This window comes from Capra hircus, chromosome 6 (genome assembly GCF_001704415.2).
Source record: "Capra hircus breed San Clemente chromosome 6, ASM170441v1, whole genome shotgun sequence".
NCBI classification, from domain to species: domain Eukaryota; kingdom Metazoa; phylum Chordata; class Mammalia; order Artiodactyla; family Bovidae; genus Capra; species Capra hircus.
Genome location: NC_030813.1, coordinates 11,098,032 through 11,120,117, shown reverse-complemented (window position 1 = coordinate 11,120,117; position 22,086 = coordinate 11,098,032). Strand labels below are relative to the sequence as shown.

General features: G+C 39.4%; 1 protein-coding gene across 2 annotated transcripts in view; it reads right to left on the bottom strand.

Moving 5' to 3' along the window:
* The window catches only part of LOC102174373 (N-deacetylase and N-sulfotransferase 4), a 327,386-nt gene that overhangs the window by 18,498 nt on the left and 286,802 nt on the right, over positions 1-22,086 (bottom strand). For both annotated transcript variants that reach the window (XM_005681282.3, XM_018049933.1), the window contains 3 exons: positions 6,039-6,135; positions 3,199-3,322; positions 706-880 (listed from right to left, as the gene is read on the bottom strand). In XM_005681282.3, the coding sequence (XP_005681339.2) occupies positions 706-880; positions 3,199-3,322; positions 6,039-6,135 (396 nt within the window). The remainder of the gene's footprint in view (positions 1-705; positions 881-3,198; positions 3,323-6,038; positions 6,136-22,086) is intronic.

Sequence of the window (22,086 nt, the reverse complement as noted above, 5' to 3'; positions counted from 1 at the left end):
TTTTCTTATGGCTGCTCCCAGAAGAGGAATCGTACCACAAAATTATCTTTACAAACTGTTTGATAACTGTCATCAGTTTTCAAAAAATATCTCCATATATATCCTTCTATTGGAATGTTTGAGCATCTTTATTGTGACACCCTTGTCAGCAGAGAGAATAAGGGTGACAGGATGCTAGGATGATATTTATGAGTACCATTTTGATTTTATATTTTGTTGATAAATAATTGGGTTGACCATTTTTACACAGAAATTGTGCAGCTGGATTTGTGTATGTGTTTGTAAATCATATATCTATGTCTTTTGTTTATTTGCTCATTTTTCTACTATTTATTTATTTTTAACAATTTGCAGAACTTTGTTTTTTTTTTTTCCTACAAATTAAGGGAACTAAGCCCTTTACTGTGCATTGCTAAAGATGGTCTACTTGGATACTTAAGTTTGTTAATTATGACAGACCAACATTTTATGTGTTTACATGGTTCAATCTCTTAATGTTTTGATTTTTTCCTATTATGTTATGCTTGAAATTCCTTGCCCAAATTGATATAATTAGATATTAGATCTTATTTCTCATAGTTTTTGCTTGTTTGTACAGCTCTTTTAACATTTGACTGTTGAATACATCTGGACTTTAGTAATTCACCATTGCTTACATTCAAGTTATGACCAAATGCTTTTAACGATATTTTTTCTGCTTCATACCTGGTACCAAGAGTATGCCCTATCCGAAGGGTCAATGAGGATGGTGATGATCTTGGCTTTGGGGACCAGAGATGCAGCTCGTTTGGGAGCCTCTTCTGAATGAAAGTAATTAGCACTCTTTTCAAATAGAAAGTCACTTGTAATGTTGGATGGAGTAGGAAAAAAGTCCATATACCTGAAGGCAGAGAAAGACAATTAATTAATTTGAGGTCTAATTGTTTCCTACCATATTATGGATAGGAGAGGGCTTCCCTGGTGGTGCAGAGGTTAAAGCATTTGCCTGCAATGTGGGAGACCTGGGTTCGATTCCTGGGTCGGGAAGATCCCCTGGAGAAGGAAATGGCAACCCACTCCAGTATTCTTGCCTGGAGAATCTCATGGACGGAGGAGCTTGGTGGGCTACAGTCCACGGGTCGCAAAGAGTCAGACATGACTGAGTGATATTTAAACATTTTTACATCCATTTATATACATTTTTAATTATTGATGTTATAATAGTTAAAATAGAGACTATTCTGTACACTCTGAAAGTGAAAACAGCCCCAGGTATTACTGTTCTAATGGGCTATTTAGGACAGGCAGAAGAGTGAGATGGAATGGGTAGGTTGCTAAGTAACGGAGGGAAAATTCTTTAGATTTGGGTTGATGTTCTGTGCTATTGAAAGCCAAATCTAAAGAAGTTAAGTTTACCCTTGGCAAACAGCAAATTACACCATATTGCCTAGTAAATATTTTAAAATAGTAAATTTATGTTTGCACACTTGAATGCTAAATTCTTAAATTGAGATTAAAGTGCACAAAAGAGGAAAATGTGTAAGTCAGAATAGCTATAAAATACTAGGCAGATTAGGGCATAGTTGCTTTCCTCCTTTTTAACTTCTGCATAATTTGTAGTGTGTATAGCAATGTGAACGCATTATAGTCTATCTGGAGTAATTAAGGAGATATTTCCTGCCAGTTGATCCTGTGGAGCCTCGGCAGGTTCACCCCTCCATATGCTGTCGGAACAGTCTTCCTTGTGTAGCTTATAGATTCAATATGTTCAGAGGTTAATTCAGTGCAAGGCATTAATTATGTGCATAACCCTCCTTACAGCTCACCACTTCTCTAACCCTCAAATGTTCTAGAAATAAATAATGAGAGCAATTAAGAATTCATATAAGATACTTATTTTCCTCTTTGACATTTGTTATTATGTTTCCCAAATGTGAAGTGGTGAAAAGTCTCATCTATATTCCTGCTTAACAATTCGCATTCCATTTGAGCTCATAGATAAGAGGAAATTGCTGCTCTGCCTTCAGTAACTTGCGTGCAATTTCCAAATTCATTTAGTCTTTTTAAATAAGACAAAACAGTGCTATCCTAGGTGCAGAGTGGACATGTCGATACTCATAACGGGAACTCAAATCTGCTCACTGCCATTGCCTTGGCCCCTCTCTCATCCTAGCTGCGTCTTTAAAGAATGAGCTTTTCATGAGGACAGATTCACATGTGATGTTGACATAACATTACATGCTATGTTAAGTTGTTTAGTCGTGTCCAACTCTTTGTGACACTTTGGACTGGAGCCCACCAGGCTCCTCTGTCCATGGGATTTTTCAGGCAAGAATACTGGAGTGGGTTGCCGTGCCTTCCTCCAGGGGATTGTCTTGACCCAGGGATCCAACCCACTTCTCCTTGGTCTCTGCATTGCAGATGGATTCCTTACTCACTGAGCTATCAGTACATGCTAGCCAGGTATGCAGTGAGGGGAGTTTACCTCAGGGGAAATTTGCCTTATATACTTGGAATTTGGAAATCAGGGCCATATTTTCCTTAGAAAATTGGGACATGGCTAGAAAAAAACACCAGAGTGAACATCAGTTATAGTATCAGATTTATTCCGTTTTAGTTTAGGGATAATATTGTGATTTTAAAATTTTCATAACTTATTAAGTACAAAGTAATTTTCCTCTTATGCACTTGTGTGACTAGCATTAATATGGTTTTATAAATGCTCTGGTATTTGCATGACAAATATCAGCTTAGATTATAATACAACATTTACCATCTATGTGTTTAATGAAGATACAAGTCACAGAGTATAAAAGAAAACAACCTTTTGATTTATTTGTTTTCTCAGGCATTGCTGTGAAGACAAATTATGTATTTAGCAAAAAAAAAACCTCTAGACTCAGTGAAATAATAATATGCTTAAGGAGAATTTTAAATATCCTTATGAATAATTCTGATGAAAATATTCCATAATCCTCTTTATTCAGTCATATTAATTTACCAGAAAAATATTATCATTATTGCACTGTCCAAATCAAATTATAGGCAACACTGATTAAACATATCATCATTATAAATTAATTTTTAATTCACTATGGTAGAATTAAACATAACAAATTAATTCTGTAATTATGTAGATGCCCTGCATACACCTATAATTGCTCATCTATGAATGAGCATGTGCTAATAATGGGCTTTATTTTTTGTTATTTTTCTTACCAGTCAATTCCCTTGTGGTAGTTGTTTCCATTAAAGAATTGGACTTCTTCAAATGTTTTGGGACTGGGGAGATTGCTGATGATGGAAGGGTGCATAAGAAGAAATAAATAAAGTGCTGTTGTTCCTATTACAAAAAAAAAAGGAGACAAAATGTTATTCAGCAATAAAAGACAAGATAAATACTTTATTACTATTATGGGTGGAGGCATGCGGAATAGCATGTGGAATTTTAGTTTCCTCAACAAGGGATTACATCCAGGCTTCCTTGCACTGCAAGTGCAGAGTGGTAACCACTGGACCACCAGGGAAGTCCTAAGACAAATATTTAGCAAAAGTTTTGCTCAAAAAAGTAATATGCAAGACCAAATCATTCCAGTGTCAAAATGATTTCCTAAAAAGCAGTTAAGTGCATTTCATGTGGCAATGATTTGTGTTCTTATATTAGTCTTCATGGTTCTATTGACCTAAACATTTCGTTTAATCTGAGTACATAGTCAAAGTTAAGTAGGTTGATATAGCTAGGGGAGAAATTCAGAAACTGGGTGATTAGATTTCCCTGCTGAAGTCAGATGAGTGGCTAAAGTATCAAAGACATCCAGCACAATACCTGAAACTCAATTAATACTATGTTCAAATCAATTAAAGTTAATCACACTATTCAACAGATGTCGACCAGTGCAACTCTGAACAAGTCACTGTAGTAATGATTGGTGATAACTTTTGATAAGAAAAACATATTTGCTGGCCTCAGTAGACTTTAAGTGTATTTGTGGATCTGAGTCAAGTAAACAGGTGAGGGAGGTACCATGATAAGAGAAGAGTAGAGTGCTTTTCGAATATAGGAGAAAATGGGTAATTTAGACTTGGGCAGTCAGGGAAGGCTTCCAGGAGGAAGCATTTTCTAAGATTGTACCTTAAAACTGTAAGTATTTCCTGAAAGGCTGAAAGAGGGGTGCAAGATTGTGGAAGACAGCCAGTTGACTGTCCTGCCCTGACAAGCCTGATAACGAGGCACTAGGCTGAACAGACTGGCTGACATCAACCACTGAGTGGATGACATCACAGAAGGCATGAGTGTCACAGTTAAACCTAGGTTAAGGCAGAAATTGAGGGCCGTAGCAGGAAGGACCATGAAATGACTGGCTCTCATAAATCAAAACTTCCCTTATGGAAAAGGTTATTTCGTTTTATAACGTGGTGCACACAGGAGACTTTGTTGGATTTCCCAACCCTAGGAGAGCGTGGAATGAACTACCTGGGTGGACTGGCAGAACGATAATGGCAGCTGGGGATCTGGATCAAGAGACTGCAGAGAACTGTGTAGATAAAGAAAGTAACAAGAGATCTCAGGGCCCCTAGAAAGCCAGAATTGTGGCTCCTGGTGAAATGGCAGGGCAAAATTTAATAAATGCCCTTAAGGAGATTTCATTTTTTAGAAGATTAAAAATCATCATCTAACTTCTTTGACTTGTTTGTTCCTCTTGGGAAAGCTCAAACAAGCTAAAAGCTTTATCATTTCCACATTGGTAGGTCAAATATGAAAATCTAAAGGTATAAGTTATTGTCTTTATAAATACAACCAGCAAAGAGGAAAACTAGATTTATACTTACTAACCTGGAGTGTTCTAGCAGAACTAAGAAGTAGTAATATTCAATGACAAATGATAGAAGACATGATTTTAAATTAAAATTTCAACATAATTTTACAACATAGAAATGCTTTCTTTAGTTGTCATTCCAGTGTGAGAACAGCTGTGAGGGAGTTGGTGGAAAATTAATGAATATTTTAAATAACAAGAACAATAAGAAAATTGATATATATGAAAATACGTGCTGCATTTTTTCTCTCCCTGCACACGTGTAACTTATTGTTGCAACACAGTTTATATTACTGGAGGAAGAAAAGATTTCAACAGCCAATATCTAATAGTCTGGAAATTTTGCCCACAACCTTTAAAATGATCTACTTGCTTGTATTACAAATATCTTCATCTGGGCCCGGCTTATTTATCGTGACTGTTTGTTTTGTGTTATGGTTTGTGCACTCACTGATGAAAATGCTTCTAGTCAGAGTTGTGAATTCAAAATATAGCAAGTTAATAAAAAGTTTAATTAATCAGGGCATGAGCAAAGTATATAAAGCTGTCACATGCTGAAGAAAGTATGAAATAGTCTAATTGAAAGTGTCATCTCATTGGCGAAATACTGTCACTCTCTTTCACTGCATTGTTATACGCATGTCCTTCAGCACATGAGAAAATATCAGGGGGAAAAGCTGCCTAATAAGCCTAAGGTGCATCAGAAAATAAATCCAAACCATATGTATACAGAAAGATTATTTGAAAACAAGCAAAGAAACAAACCAACCACACAGGTAGAATATTTGAAGGTGATAATGACAGTGGTTCTGAAAAAAATCAATTCAAGGTTGATATGCAGTATAGAATAGTTTGAATGAAGCTAAAGCTTTCTTTTATAACTTGATTCAGCAGTTAATTAGGCAAAGCCACAAAAATGGTAGAAATTAAAAGTCAGATACCACAACTGTGACATATAAGCTCAAAGTAGTCAAAAATGCGTCTGTTGAACAGCTTTAAAATTCATACTTAAAAATTTAGTCCATAAGTCTTAATTAATTAAATGAGCAACTTTAGGGTCCCTTTGAGGATCATGACATAAAGATGATCCATAGGGATGAAGAGAAATTCAATAATGAACTTGAATGGCTGTCTGAATATTTCAACAAGGAAAACTTAATCAAATACTATATGACACTGTGTTTTATGACAAAACAAACAAACACAAAAAAACCCATAAACTGCCCAGTTGGTTAGTCTTACCTGTTTTTTGTGGCCCGATTACAAGGAATTTTGGTAAGTGGTCACAAGTTTTCTCTCTGGACCATATGTCTTTATGTCTTTTATCATCACATGGATTCTGCAAGAAGGAAGAATAATGAATCTTATCGTGTAATCAATACCTGGCTCTGTTCCATAAAAATTGTCAAACCACAGAATCAAATTCTTGCCTGATACCCTTAAGCTAGGAATTAGACCTTGTTCTGGTTCTGATTTTCAAATTGTTTCCTTCTAAAATGGCACCTTCCTTTCCTTCAAGGCTAGAACTCTGCATCCAGTCTCTTCTCAGGCTTGGCTTGGTGTTCTAACTTCTGAGATTCCACCTCACCTCTGAATTCACATTTTACATCTGTATACCTGATCCTTAGCTTGTCTCTGCCTGGTTTGAACTCAGGTTTTCAGATATCTGTGCTCTGCCTTAATTATTCCTACTTGTTTTCTCTAGAGGGCTGGGAAGTCATCCTTGAACTCTGGACTTGGCCAACTTTTTCTTCCCTTTTTACACTACATGCTATATTCTCTGCTGATCCAGATAATCGCATAGTTTGGCCATATTCCACAAGCAGATACCATGTAGATCATTATTTCTAGCCCCTACTTTCCTCCTAAACAATAATTTAGTTGTGTGTGTGTCACGGAAATGACCCAACATAGCCACACATCCAATTTTATCCCCATTTCAACTCTCTCTCATACCAGCCTCCATTCTGTTCAAGTCAAGAGGTCCAAATTTACCATCCAATTCATGGCACTTGAGAATTAAGAGTCCTAAGGACTTCCCTAGTCATTCAGTGGATAAGAATCCACCTGCCAATGCAAGAGACACTGGTTCAGTCCCCAGTCTGGGAAGATTGCACACGCCGCAGAGCACGTGACCCATGTGCCACAGCCACCAAGTCTGTACTCTGCAGCTCACGAGCTGCAACTACCAAACCCATGTGCCACAGCTGCTGAAGCCTGTGTGCCCTAAAGCCTGTGCTCCACAACAAGAGATGTCACTGCAATGAAGAGCCTGTGCGCTGCTCTAAGAGTATCCTCCGCTGGCCACAATTAGAGAAAGCCCATGCAAAGCGACAAAGACCCAGGACAGCCATAAATAAATAAATGACCTTTTAAAAAAGGGTAAATGATAGTGATACCACTTTTAAAATATCAATTGACTGACAAAATGGTTTTATCATATTGGTAATCTAATTAATAAATATATTCAAAAATTATTTTCACAAAATTTTTTCTAAAAAACATATGTTGATCATTAAAACAATTATAATTTTACATGTATTATTCAAGTTTAAAAATGGCATAAATAATCATTTATAGTTCAGATTTATGTACTTAAATAATTTTTTTAATCCATATCTGCTCTAATATTATGTCACCCAAGTGCCTCTGAAGAATATTTTCACTAAACCAGACAAGTTTCAGGAGCCTATCAACTTGGTTGGTTTTTAGAGGCCCAGTGGCCTGAAGCATGTGGTGACATGCCTTCCAAAGTAAAAGGCGAGTATTGTACTTTGCAGTTCCTGCTACTAAGATAGAGGGGCTTCCCTGGTGGCTCAGACAATAAAGAATCTGCCTGCTATGCAGGACACCTGGGTTTGATCCCTGGCTTCGGAAGATCCCCTGATGGAGAGAATGGCAGCTCACTCCAGTATTCTTGCCTACAGAATTCCATGGACAGAGAAACTTGGGGGACTGCAGTCCATGGGGTCTCAAAGAGTTGGACACAACTGAGTGAATAACACTTTCACTTTCACTAAGATAGAAGCACAAAGCTCGATAGGCTTCTTTGGGTTTTGGACACTTTTTTTTTTTTTTGACCTAGGAAATACTTCTCCGAGTCACCGACTGAATGATGCAGAAACCTGCTGGTTTTGAGTGGAACCCAGAACAAGAAAGAGCCCTGCAAGAGGTAAGTCTGAAGTCTAAGCAGGCCTCCCAATTGGGCCATGCATTGTGGCAGACCCTTGGTACCGTGGCCTCTGTGGTATAAAAGGACACCAGAAAGAGTTTTGTTCAGGTCCCAGAGGAGAATCACAGTGTTTACCCTTGAGGTTCTGTAGCACATCATTCAAACAGTAGCTCCTGGTATGCTACTGGGCCCTGGAAGAGATTATGTTTGTCATGGATTTTTCAAAGTAATCATGTGGTCACAATTCACTATCATAAGTTTAATAGTGACAGAACAACCAAGTCATAAGTTCAAGCATACCCAGCAGCTATTCATTATATGATGGAATGATACAGCTGGAACTGATTTCAAAAAGATATGAAGGCTACAAGTAAACTTTACAAGTAAGTGCCCAGACCCCATGTTACCTATCATGGTCTCACTGATGCCTCTACATCATGTCCATTAATTCAGTGATGCCATCCAACCATCTCATCCTCTGTTGCCCCCCTCTTCTCCTGCCTTCAGTCTTTTCCAGCATCAGGGTCGTTTCCAATGAGTAAGCTCTTCACATCAGGTGTCAAAGTAATGGAGCTTCAGCTTCAGCATCAGTCCTTCCAATGAATGTTCATGAATGATTTCCTTAAGGATTGACTGGTTTGATCTCCTTGCTGTCCAAGGGACTCTCAAGAGTCTTCTCCAACAACACAGTTCAACAGCATCAATTCTTTAGCACTCAGCCTTCCTTATGATCCAACACTAGCATCCATACATGACTATTGAAAAAATCACAGCTTTCTTGAGATGGACTTTCGTCGGTAAAATCATGTATTTGCCTTTTAATATGCTGTCTAGAAATGTGATGATCTTTGTATTGCCCATGGATGCACACCAGAGAGTATCCAATGTAGAAGTGCTGCACAACCCAGCAGTCAGATCATTCAGCCAGTTCCCAGCATTCCCACATGTCACTAACCTCTGTCCTCAGCCAATCCAGCTCTGAAACAATGGGTATATGAATGCAGAATCTGTGAAAGCAAGTTGGAAACCATTCCTGGGCTTCCTTTCCCCAAGTCTGCTTTGGTAACAGCCACTGCCAAGTACATGACCTGTCAGTAAGAGACCACTTCTAAGTTCCAGAAACAGCACTCCCCTACCACTCGGTAGAAAATTGATTATGTTGCACATATCCTTCCTGAAAAGGGCAGTGACTCATCCTGATCCCAGCTGAAACATATTCAGAGTACAAATTTGCTTCTCTCAGTTTACATAGCCTTGGCCATCATCGCTATGCAAGGCCTCAAGGAATGTCTATCTCACTGATATGGTAGCTCACATAATATTGCTTTGGTTAAAGGGGACCACTCCTGACAAAGGGAGTGTGATAGCAGGCTTCTGCCCATGGGAGTCACCAGTCTTATCATGCCTCACTATCCAGAGATGCTGACCTGATAGAGGGGTGAAGGACCACAGGAAAGAGGCAATTGAGGTACCAGCTTTTAGATACACACAATCCCATGGGTGGAGGAGCCTGGTAGGCTGCAGTCCATGGGGTCGCTAAGAGTTGGACACGACTGAGTGACTTCACTTTCACTCTTCACTTTCATGCATTGGAGAAGGACATGGCAACCCACTCCAGTGTTCTTGCCTGGAGAATCCCAGGGACGGAGGAGCCTGGTGGGCTGCCGTCTATGGGGTTGCACAGAGTCGGACACGACTGAAGCAACTTAGCAGCAGCAGCAGCATACCTCTTAAATTAAAAGCTATTGGTTTGTTCTGTGTCTCTAAAGGGTAGTATAGTTGTGTCCAGGAATTAAGGAGTGGATGTAAGAGTAGACCCATTCACCATCATTTGCAGTGGCTTATTTGGAGTATTTGTGCTTTCCATCTTACAACTTTAAAGTCTGTGGTTCTAGAAGCTCTGGTTCACAAAGGAGGGGAGACCCAAGCAGGAGGCCCAGGAAGAGGATCGCCACCTAAATGTTGCAGCTTATGTCCATTCACTTTGGACTCCTTGTGTGCGTAGACCAGCAGGCATGAAAATGAATTACAATCCTCACAGGGGCAATTGACCCTGATCAACATAAGTAGAACCGCTACTATACAGGGAGAAATCTCCTTGGCGTTCAAATCACTAGGTTACTTGCTGATACTTCTATGCCTAATTCTAACTATAATTGAGAAAGCATGGCCACCACAGCCTGATTAGGGCTAGGCTAGGCACCAGACCAGAGTTTACCACAGTATATTTCATAAGTTCAGTTCAGTTCAGTTCAGTCGCTCAGTTGTGTCCGACTCTGCGATCCCATGGACTACAGCACGCCAGGACTCCCTGTCCATCGTCAACTCCTGGAGTCTACCCAAACTCATGTCCATTGAGTCGGTGATGCCATCCAACCACCCCATCCTCTGTCATCCCCTTCTCCTGCCCTCAATCTTTCCTGGCATAAGGTCTTTTCAAATGAGTCAGCTCTTTACATCAGGTGGCCAAAGTATTGGAGTTTCAGCTTCAACATCAGTTCTTCCAATGAACACCCAGGACTGATTTCCTTTAGCATGGACTGGTTGGATCTCCTTGCAGTCCAAGGGACTCTCAAGAGTCTTCTTCAACACCCAGTTCAAAAGCTTCAATTCTTCAGTGCTCAGCTTTCTTTATAGTCCAACTCTCACATCCATGCATGACTATTGGAAAAACCATAGCCTTGACTAGATGGATTTTGTTGGCAAAGTAATGTCTCTGCTTTTTAATACGCTGTCTAGGTTGGTCATAACTTTCCTTCCAAGGAGTAGCGTCTTTAAATTTCACGGCTGCAATCATCATCTGCAGTGATTTTGGAGCCCCCACCTTCCAAAATAAATTCAACCGCTGTTTCCAATGTTTCCTCATTATTTGCCATGAAGTGATGGGACCAGATGCCATGATCTTCGTTTTCTGAATGTTGAGCTTTAAGCCAAATTTTTCACTCTCCTCTTTCACTTTAAGAAGCTCTTTAGTTTTTCTTTACTTTCTGACATAAGGGTGATGTCATCTGCATATCTGAGGTTATTGAAATTTCTCCCGGCAATCTTGATTCCAGCTTGTGCTTCATCCAGCCCAGTTTTTCTCTTGATGTACTCTGCATATAAGTTAAATAAGCAGGGTGACAGTATACAGCCTTGACGTACTCCTTTTCCTATTTTGCTCCAGTCTGCTGTTCCATGTCCAGTTCTAACTGTTGCTTCCTGACCTGCATACAGATTTCTGAGGAGGCAGGTCAGGGATCCCCATCTCTTTCAGAATTTTCCACAGTTTATTGTGATCCACATAGTCAAAGGCTTTGGCATAGTCAATAAAGCAGAAATAGATGTTTTTCTGGAAATCTCTTGCTTTTTTGATGATCCAATGAATGTTGACAATTTGATCTCTGGTTCTTCTGCCTTTGCTAAAGCCAGCTTGAACATCTGGAAGTTCACGGTTCACATATTGCTGAAGCCTGGCTTGGAGAATTTTGAGCATTACTTTACTAGTGTATGAGATGAGTGCAATTGTGTAGTAGTTTGAGCATTCTTTGGCATTGCCTTTCTTTGGGATTGGAATGAAAACTGACCTTTTCCAGTCCTGTGGCCACTGCTGAGTTTTCCAAATTTGCTGACATACTGAATGCAGCACTTTCACAGCATCATCTTTCAGGATTTGAAATAGCTCAACTGGAATTCCATCACCTCCACTAGCTTTGTTTGTAGTGATGCTTCCTAAGGCCCACTTGACTTCACATTCTAGGATGTCTGGCTCTAGGTGAGTGATCACACCATCATGGTTAACTGGGTCGTGAAGATCTTTTTGGTACAGTTCTTCATAAGTTATCTTTATCCAGGCATAGCCTTCCTCTGTCATAATTCTCAGAGAAAATTACAAGAAAAGAATTAGTGGGACAAACTAAAGCTGCTGCTACTGAAGTTGGTCCTGAAACTACTCGACACACCAGGTCAGCCTTCCATACCAGCAGAACTGCTACCCACAGGAGGAGGAAAGCCAGAGTAGGGATATAGATGTGGGAGAATATGGAGAAAATGTGCGTTGGTTTCAGCTTTGGAATTGGCTGCAGCAATGAGGCTGCAGTTTCTCCTAATGACCTTCCTCTTATAGGTTTCCCCAGGAATTATGTTCACAATTGTGGAAAAATTGTGCCTGGGTGAGTGAGTGTACCATGAGAAGCAAGTATAGCTTTATGGTACAAGGTGTGGATGGGGCAGTGGTAGAGGTTGAATGCCTTTTCCTCCACTGAAAGAAACACCCTATTTCTGACCAGCTGGGGAGACTGAGTACTGCCTTGTCAAATAGGAGCCACTAGACAGGAAGTCATGCATCTCTTGCCACTTTCCAGAGATGGCCCGTGTCCGGTGATTGGCTGATTCAGGGGTGTGATAGCCTGACCAGCTTGCTTCAAGGTCAGACAATTTGTGTGATTAGCTCTTTCCCTGCAGATCTAGTCGAGGCCTGACTTTTCTAAGACTACATCATGCTCTGCTTTTTCCTGTTCCACATTTTCCCTTATAAGCTTTTCCTGAAAGTGTTTCCTCGATAAATCATTGAACCAGATCCTTATCACAGAATTGACGCATTTCCCATTGCACTCTTTCACTGGAGCAAGAGTATAGCGTAATGCAAAAACGCCAGTTATGTATGCAATCTGTGAGAATTCGCCTCACAAAAGGTTCTCCTATACATCTTGAATTTGTCGATGAATTCATCTATAGAAACTCTGATAAAGGAGCTGATTACAAGCCAATAAGTGCAACAGTTCTTATCTATTTTACATAACAACTGAAATTTATTTTATTTTTACTAGTGTTTCTATTTTCTGCAATGTTTTAATTCAGTATTCAGTCTCAGATTCTCCATAGTCTAACTTTAGCTTAACTCTCTGAACATAATTTCCACGATAGCAGAGAAGGCTAAACTAGCTTGTCTCCTTTTCTTCCTTGTATAACAGAACATCACTATTTTGTCTAGTCTCTGGCTTCCCAGCTAGAGATTATATTTCATAATCTCTTGAATTTAGCTACCTTCATATGAGTCACTCCAGTTTAAGTAAGACAAAATGATGTAAAAGTATCTTAAAGTCACTCTCCCTAGATTTCCCCTTTTCTACTTACTGCCAGCTGTAATATGGCTACAACCGCATCACATGCCTTGGACTCAGGAGTGGAGACTGTGTATATGTTGAATACCTGCCAAACTGGGGCCCTGGATAATCATGTAGAACAGAGCTGTCTAACTCTCCTACACTGCCTGCCCATTTTCCAGATAGTTATATGAGTGAGAAATATCTTTCTATTTAGCCCCTGTATTTTTGGAATGCCATCCTTATAGCAACATTGCCATATTCTCACTGTGATTCTTGAGAGAAGATAAAAAATTTGTGTCACAATATGAATTACTGTACTGCGTGCTTCAACAAGAACATTTCACTGCAGGAAAAAAAAAAAAAAGATTCTGGATGAAGCAACCGGTTGCTTTTGATATAGATTGTTTATATGTTGGCAGAATCTTTTAGTCTCATGGTGAATCGGCAACAAATACTTCAAACCTGTTCATGGGCCTCTGTTTGCAGTGGAGGAGACCTGGGTTTGATCCCTTGGTCGGGAAGATCCCCTGGAGGAGAAAATGGCTACCCACTCCAGTATTCTTGCCTGGAAAATTCCATGGACACAGAGGAGACTGACTGGTGGGCTACAGTCTGTGGGGTTGCAAAGTGTCAGACAGGACAGAGAGACTGGCACTGAGTTAACAAATGACAACACCAACCGAAGCTTCCGTTCTGCTGTATTCACTATTATAGATATACTCATACCCGCATGTGAATCTTTGAATTATTTATATTTCTGGGCAACACTTTTATTTTTTTCCTATAATTCAGGGTCAAAATCTTGCCAGTTCTTCTCACTGAAGCTAATATCTGTCATAAATCATTCCTATTTATTTTGGTGGGGCAGCAGAGCTCCGTAGTTAAGAGTGTGAGCTCAGGAGGCTTGTGTCTTAAGCAATTTCCCCAAACTCTCTGGACTTCAGGTTTCTTATCCATTAAATAAATCACAATTGATATTGTTTACCTGGCACAGTTATTGAGAACATTAAATGAGTGAATACAGTAAAAAACACTAAATTGTGCTCTATAGAAAAAAAGTGCTTACTCTGTGGGCTCAGTCGTTCAGTCGTGTCCAACTCTTTGCAACCCCCTGGACTGTAACCCGCCAGGCTCCACTGTCCATGGGATTTTCCAGGCAAGAATACTGAACCAGGTTGCCATTTCCTACTTCAGGGGAATCTGCCCAATCCAGGGATCAAACCCACCTCTATTACGTCTCCTGCATTGGCAGGCAGGTTCTTTACCACTAGCACCACCTGGGAAGTTTATTCTGTAACCTCCTATAAACTCTTTTTTCCCCTTTGTTTAGTTAGGCAACTGGAGCAGCAGAAAGAGATTACGCTTGCTGATGGACTGGTTTATTGCAGATATTCATCCTGAGATCTGACTTCCTGCTCCTTGTCAGAAGCACCAGCAACTAAGGTGACTGACCCTTCTCAGAGTTGGATGGCTAGACTTCTGGGATGCATGAGATGTAGGCAAACTTGAAGCTACGGACTCTTCTACCATATGATCCAAAGGCTCCTATATAATCCTAATTCAGTTTATTCATGGATCTTCTTTTTTTTCACATATATTATACTTAAAGTGCTTCCAAGGTGGGGCAATGGTAAAGAATGCACCTGCCAATGCAGGAGATGCAGGACTCATAGGTTCAATCCCTGGGTTGGGAAGATCCCCTGGAGAAGGAAATGGTAACTCACTCCAGTAGGCTTGCCTGAAAAATTACATGGACAGAAAAGCCTGGTGGGCTATAGTCCACTGGGTCACAGAATCAGACTGAGTGACTGAGCATGCACACAATATAAATAATCCCTTGATCCCTCTAAATTTGAATATAGAAGTACTGTAACATCTTGCCAGGGTGCCAGTGTGTTAGTAGCTCAGTTGTGTCCAACTCTGTGACCCTGTGGACTGTAGCCAGCCAGGCTCCTCTGTCCATGGAACTCTCCAGGCAAGAATACTCTCCAGGGGTAGGTTGCCATTCCCTTCTCCAAGGAATCTTCCAAATACAGGGATCGAACTCAGGTCTCCTGCTTTGCAGGCAGATACTTTACCTTCTGAGCCACCAAGAAAGCCCACCTTAGCACCAGGTAATTTTATTTTATAGTTTACTCCCATCAGTGTAATTTCCTGGGAAAGTACAACTAAAATAATTAGTGTCTTTGTCTGCCAAAATGAGTGTCTATCCATGTTCTGTGTGTGAGAGCCAAACTCTTTCCAAGTCTTACATCATCAATCTACCTATTTCTGTGAAAGTTTTGTTTCATCAGTTTTGTATGCAGAAGTTTGAATGGCAAAGCCACGTATATTGTGATAAAGAAGAAAAGAGGTTTAGTCAAACATGTAGAACCAAGAGAGGTCTCACAAAAGATTTTGACTTTCAACAGCGGCACTGAAAAAGAAAACCATTTGAGCAAATGAACTGAACACCTATTCTGAGATTTGTTCTTTGTTGAGTTATATATGGTGAAATGCAATAAGAATAGGCAATTAACACTGCTTTCCTATTGCTTAATATCTAAAATATAGTAAAAAACTAAATTTCTTTGTAAATTATTCAGTTAATGATAATATGAGGAAAATAAAGATTAAATTCTACAGTGATCATATGAGTAAATAGCAAGAAATAGCTTCTGGGGCCACCATGAAGAACATCATCGGTGACTGAATTTTTTGTGGGTGTTTGAGAAATAAAATATCTACGCAGTTTATATTACATTAGTTTTCAAACATATCAAAACTTGCCTATGCTTATACCAAATGTTTATGGTGCCCATCCTATCACAGTTAATCAGTCATTCAGTCCATAATTATCAAGCTACTCTTATGTATTAGAGTGCAGCAATCAAGAAGACAGAGGTCTCCTCTTCAGAGAACTTACATTCTAGTTAAATATAATTATTGGAAATATACTCAACTATTAGTATGCATGTTACATACTATTACTAGAAACACACACTTGAATTAAATAATTCTGGGTGCTGAAATGCAGTGAAGTCAATATGACAGGAAGCTCTTAAAAAGAGACAGAAATGGGAGGAAGTGCTTTGGCTCTAGTCATCAGGGAAGGCCTCTGGCTTGGGGTGATACATGAGTTGAACCCTGAATGACATCAAGTGCTAAAATAATGAAGTGGATGAGTTGCAGTAGCCAAATAGCAAGAATATCCCAAAATAGGATAAGAGGAGAGTCTGGGGGAGAATGGATACATGTATATGTATGCTGAGTCCCTTTGCTGTTCAGCTGAACCTACCATAACGTTGTTAATTGGTTATACTCCAACACAAAATTAAAAGCTTTTTAAAAAATAATTAATATAAAATAGCATTTAAAAAAGCCATCTGAGCAGGCAGTAAATGTATCTAGATTATGTTTAAATATAATACAATGTGAAGAAAAATATCCAGAAATAAACTGAATTAGGATTATATAGGAGTCTTTGCTTATTCCTTGGAAGGAAGGTTATGACCAACCTAGACAGCATATTGAAAAGCAGAGACATTAGTTTGCTAACAAAAGTCCGTCTAGTTAAGGCTATGGTTTTTCCAGTAGTCATGTATGGATGTGATAGTTGGACTGTGAAGAAAGCTGAGTGCCGAAGAATTGATGCTTTTGAACTGTGGTGTTGGAGAAGACTCTTGAGAGTCCCTTGGACTGCAAAGAGATCCAACCAGTCCATTCTGAAGGAGATCAGTCCTGGGATTTCTTTGGAAGGAATGATACTAAAGCTGAAACTCCAGTACTTTGGCCACCTCATGCGAAGAGTTGACTCATTGGAAAAGACTCTGATGCTGGGAGGGACTGGGGGCAGGAGGAGAAGGGGACGACAGAGGATGAGATGGCTGGATGGCACCACTGACTCGATGGATGTGAGTCTGAGTGAACTCTGGGAGTTGGCGATGGACAGGGAGGCCTGGCGTGCTGCAATTCATGGGGTCACAAAGAGTCAGACACGACTGAGAGACTGAACTGAACTGAACTGAGGAGTCTTTGCATCATTTGGTAGAATAGCCTATAGCTTCAAATTTGCCTGAAGAAACTCCAACCTGTTTCCTTATCAGGTATATTTGTGTCCCAAACGTTTTTATTATTAATTCAATTTATACTACTTCAGTTTTTCCTGTAGGTATTTTATAATGGGTGGCATTTATATGCATTGGTCTGGACAGACTTTGTTTCTAACTTCATTCCTTCTATGTTAGACCATTTTAGGGCTATTGGGATGCCCATATTTCTTCTTTCATCTCTTTTCTTGGTATGTTCCTTCTTGTCTCTGTTAATCACAGCTTTAATAACAGGATGTTTGCATTTCCTATTTTATATTCTGAAAATGTTTGTTTAGACTTTTCCTACTCTGACTCTCCTTTTATTGTCTGAATAACAGCTAACATAATTTCTAACTTTTATTGATCACCGTCTATATTCCAGACACTTGCTTGATATAGATTATTTCTAATCCTCAAAGCAACCTGGCAAGACAGATAGTATTATCCCTTCTTTATAGCTGAGGAAGCTGAGATGCAAGGTGTTTTATTTAGGTCTTGCTGAAGGTGACACAGGACATTAGTTTCAGATTTGAAATCCAAAGCTGGGGTTGTCTCTGCTGTTAAATTGCACACGTGTGTGTGTGTGTGTGTGTGTGTGTGTGCGCGTGTGTGCGTATGAGAGAAGGGATGCAGGGGGAGAAGATGCTACAATGATTATAAGAAAAGGGGTGCATTTGCATGCACTTTCTCATACTTTGTGCCATTGTTATTGTTTTAATCCTAAAGATCAGAAACTTATAAAGCAATTATATTCCTATCTAAGTGTTCCCTACATATCTGAAACTGTAACACACTCTAATTTTCTGTTTTTAGTATCTAGCATGATAGATATGCTGAAACTTTGGAAAAATACTCAGTTAAAGCTGCTTTAGGCAGTGTATATGATAACAGTGCCAGCATAGTGAAAATGCATGCAACTGTCTCCCACACAGGTAGACGGGAATCAGGTAGATTTTGTACATGGAATATCGGATGAGGTGAGGCAGATTTACTTTTTGGTAGATATAGGTAGAGTGGACACGAGATTCCCTGAGATGATTAACTAGACTTAGAAAGGGCAGTAAATTCTGATGAAATCATGTTACTAAGAAGGGTATGAGCACTCAGATTTTCCCTCTCTAATTAAGTAAAAATTTCAAATTTACTATCAAGCTAGAGACATACTTTAAAAAAGTCACACCATTGTCCTGATCCTGAAATTCATGTTTTATAGAATGATGAAAATGACTTTTGCTCTCATTAGATCTGGTTATTCCAACTACTTGCCTTTTTTTTTTTTTTTTAACCAACAATTTATTCTGCTCACTGCTTCTCCACACCCTTCCCTGAAAAGGACACCATGGAATTATCAATTGGACTGATTATCCTCTCAGGTCATGTGTCTTTTCCAGATAACTAGGAGATCTCTAGACCTTAATAGCAGAAACATTAAAATTGCCCAGTGCTCATGGTAGAAGGATTATTTTGTTAATTAGAAACATTTCCAGGTTATCGGTTTTCTCTTCATTCCCTATAATTGCTTTCTGCTAGTCTGACCTCAGTGTTTAAAGGAGAATGCCACGAAAGGTGTTTTTGTTTTTCTAGTTCTTCTGCTTCCACCTATCTTGGTGTGTTGTTTTAAATTTTATTCTGCTTACTAAACTTTGCCATGTGCACATCTTTAAAGAAAATTCTTTTCCAGTCTGCATCATTCAAGCTGGTGACTTTCAACGTTTTGTCTCTCAAAGTCATTTAAGCCTAATACAATCCACGCACACTGATGAAGAATTTTAATAGGTTAGGGATATGTATCCTCAGTGCTTCAGTCAGCAAATCCTTATGGAGAAACTCTGAGACACACACCATCTTTGCAAAGACTCGATTCTACCTGCACATCATATAAGCCAGGGAGTCCATCAGCTCCTTGGAAAAGCTTTTCCTTTCTGTGTGCCACTGATCCACAATGAATTCCCTCTCCACAGAATTCCTGTGTAATAGTCTGATTCTTATTCAGAAAACTTTTCTGCTAAAGTACTCAGATTCGTGTCTGCATGCTAAGTTGCTTCATTTGTGTCTGACTCTTCGGGCCCTATGGACTGTAGCCCGCCACTGGAGTGGGTTGCCATGCCCTCCTCCAGAGGATTTTCCTGACCCAGGGATCGAACCTCGGTGGGTTCTTTACCACTCGCACCACCTGGGAAGTCCGGTCTGATTTACAAAGGTGCATAAATGCCCACCTCTGGGGGTGAGATTGCTGAAAGAAGCCTGTGGTTCATGTGTGGGTCATGGTAATAGTGCCACAAGAATTGCTTTAAGCACAAAATACATCTGATTTATCCTAAACACCCGTGCATTCTTCACCATATTACACCATCTTTATTCAATAAATTCACACTATTTGTATTTTCCCATAAAATATTCTCAAAAGCACAGTTGACCCCAGGCGGAAGAGACAAGTTTACCCTGTAGCTCTGAGTATCTTCAAACATGACTGAACACTCTTGCATACAATACCTTATATTATTATTTATGGTTTTGTGAATATACTATCAGGGAATCTGGATAACCAACTCAATGAAAGAAACTGTATTTTAAACTCTTATTAATAGGTTGGTCTCATATAATGTTTCACTTATAGTATGTTAAAAGTTATCAGACATTTCTGTAGGACATACACAAAAAATTCAGTTTTTATTGTTATACTTGAATTAGGGGTTCAAAATAGTTATCTGATGATGATTTTGATTCACCAAGTATGAAAGTATTATCATTTTTTTTTCTTTTGCTATCTGCAAGTAGTTTTACCATGACGAAACCTTAGTAAGGTACTTGTGTGGAGAATTTGACACCTGACAAGATTGTATTTGCAACTGATTGATGGGAAAAGAAAAATCCATGACTTACGTCACCATTTCTGGATGTCTTTTGTGTGATCAAAAGAATGAAATGGTTCATGGTAAACTAAATAACTAAAATACTAAAAGAATTAAAATCATGAGGAATTACTTGAGTATTTGGGAAGAATTTCTGAAAGGTTTAAATACTATTCTGAATTAAGAAGAGAAATGTAGTACTGTAACACATAAATCCACATGGTGATTAGGAAAGATGTATCAGATGATGATGAAATCTGTGCCTCTGCTCCAAGTGTGAAGTGATGAAAGTTGTTCTGGCTATTTCACCAGAAAGGCTAAAAGATGAATAAAGGGAAGTGAAGACTATGAAATTATAGAACTCTTATTTCCCCAGCTATGGGGATAATTACTTATATATCAGAGTTCCTTTAATCTCAGGGTCTCACCCACAAATAATTTCTAACACTTTTTCTTTTAAGGCTCACTTTTTCCCCCATAGCCAGGAAGCTACTCAGCGCTTCCCTCTCTCATATCTAGATTATTACCTAACTGCAGCTCCTCCCCGTTCTCATTTGTCATGGAAAAGAACAAACAAAAACTTCTGGTATAATCTTTTTTGGCCAACACTGAAAAAGGTATTTCACTCTCATCTTCAGAACACACTTGTTGCCTATCAAACCCAAATTACTCTGACAGCTCACAAAGCTTTCCTGACTGGCTCGCATTTGCTCCTCAAGGTCATGTCCCATTATATGCCTTCTCTTACCAAGAAACAAGTGCGCCACTCTTATTGCCTTTTTGCACACACCCTCTGTGTTTGCTGATACATTTGTGAAATTTTAATGACAGTAGCTATGGTACAATGCTAGGTTCTAGATTACCAACATCTTACCCTTTAAGGTTTGCAAGAGCTGGTATATGACAAGCACAGGTGTCTGCAATACCATATGGTAAGTGCAATAATAGAGTCATAAATAAGGTACAGAGTGAACAAAAAGGGGGGAAATATGAAGACAAATTTATGATGTCATTTTGTTCACATAACCAGGAGCTATAATTGTTTGTAAATTCCATGAAGGCGAAGACCTTTCTTTTTATTATACAGGTATTTCAAAAGCATTGTTTGCATCAGTTCACAGAGTACTCCATCCTGCGCTTCTGAAGTCACAAGGTGTTCCTGATATTTCGTTCTACATAGACACTCAAGGATAGAAATATATTTATTATTCAAACATAAAACTACCATCTTGGTGTGGTTGGGACTAAACCGGAGTTCCAGGAATAATAAGGCAACTTGAGCTTCAGTTCTGACTTGTCCCTAATAGTCAAGTAATTGTACCTCCTCGGTGTCTAAAATGAATAGGTTGAGCTAGAGGCCCCACTGCCTCCTGCTGTTACAATCTGTAATTCTCCGTGTCAGCACCAACTTATAGAATCTACAGTGTTTGTATGACTAGACCACGTGCTTTGTTTATGTCATAGACATTCAGATCTCATCATTTCTAAGCGGGAGTTAGATGATCGCCCAGCGAGAATCTACCAAGGTGCTAATTCCCTAAGGTGCGCACCCTGTGGCTTTGTTCCCCTGTTTCTTTACTCGTAGAGACACTGGCCTGGAAAGAGAGGAGCTGCAGCTCTTTGAGCATTCCCTTGGTCACACAGGCGAGCAGGAATCCACATCACGCTTGGCACATTTATTGACAGTGAGACCCTGGAGTGACTGACTGGAGATTGAGACTGAGCTAACCTGACAGCTTGAGAGCTTAAAAGCATCGATTAGTGAATGTGCAATGATCTGACCTTCCAACTGCCTCCATGTTGGGGTCTGGGTTTCTATAATGGGAGGTAAAAAAAAAAAAACAGAAACAGGAAGCCTTATTCCTTTATGCTGATTATTCCACCCAAACAAAAAGGGGCATGAATTAATAGAAATCTATGAGTATAATTTTAAGAATCTTACACACCAGGGACTGCACTGAGGAGGATGGACTCTAGGGATCGAGTTCTTTGTGTGCTCAGTACATATTCTCATATTAAACAACTTTAAAAGAAGCCACTTCCAGTGAAGGGAGAACATTCTGTGTTGTACTTTCCCTGCTGGCCATTGACAGATATTCATATTGCACT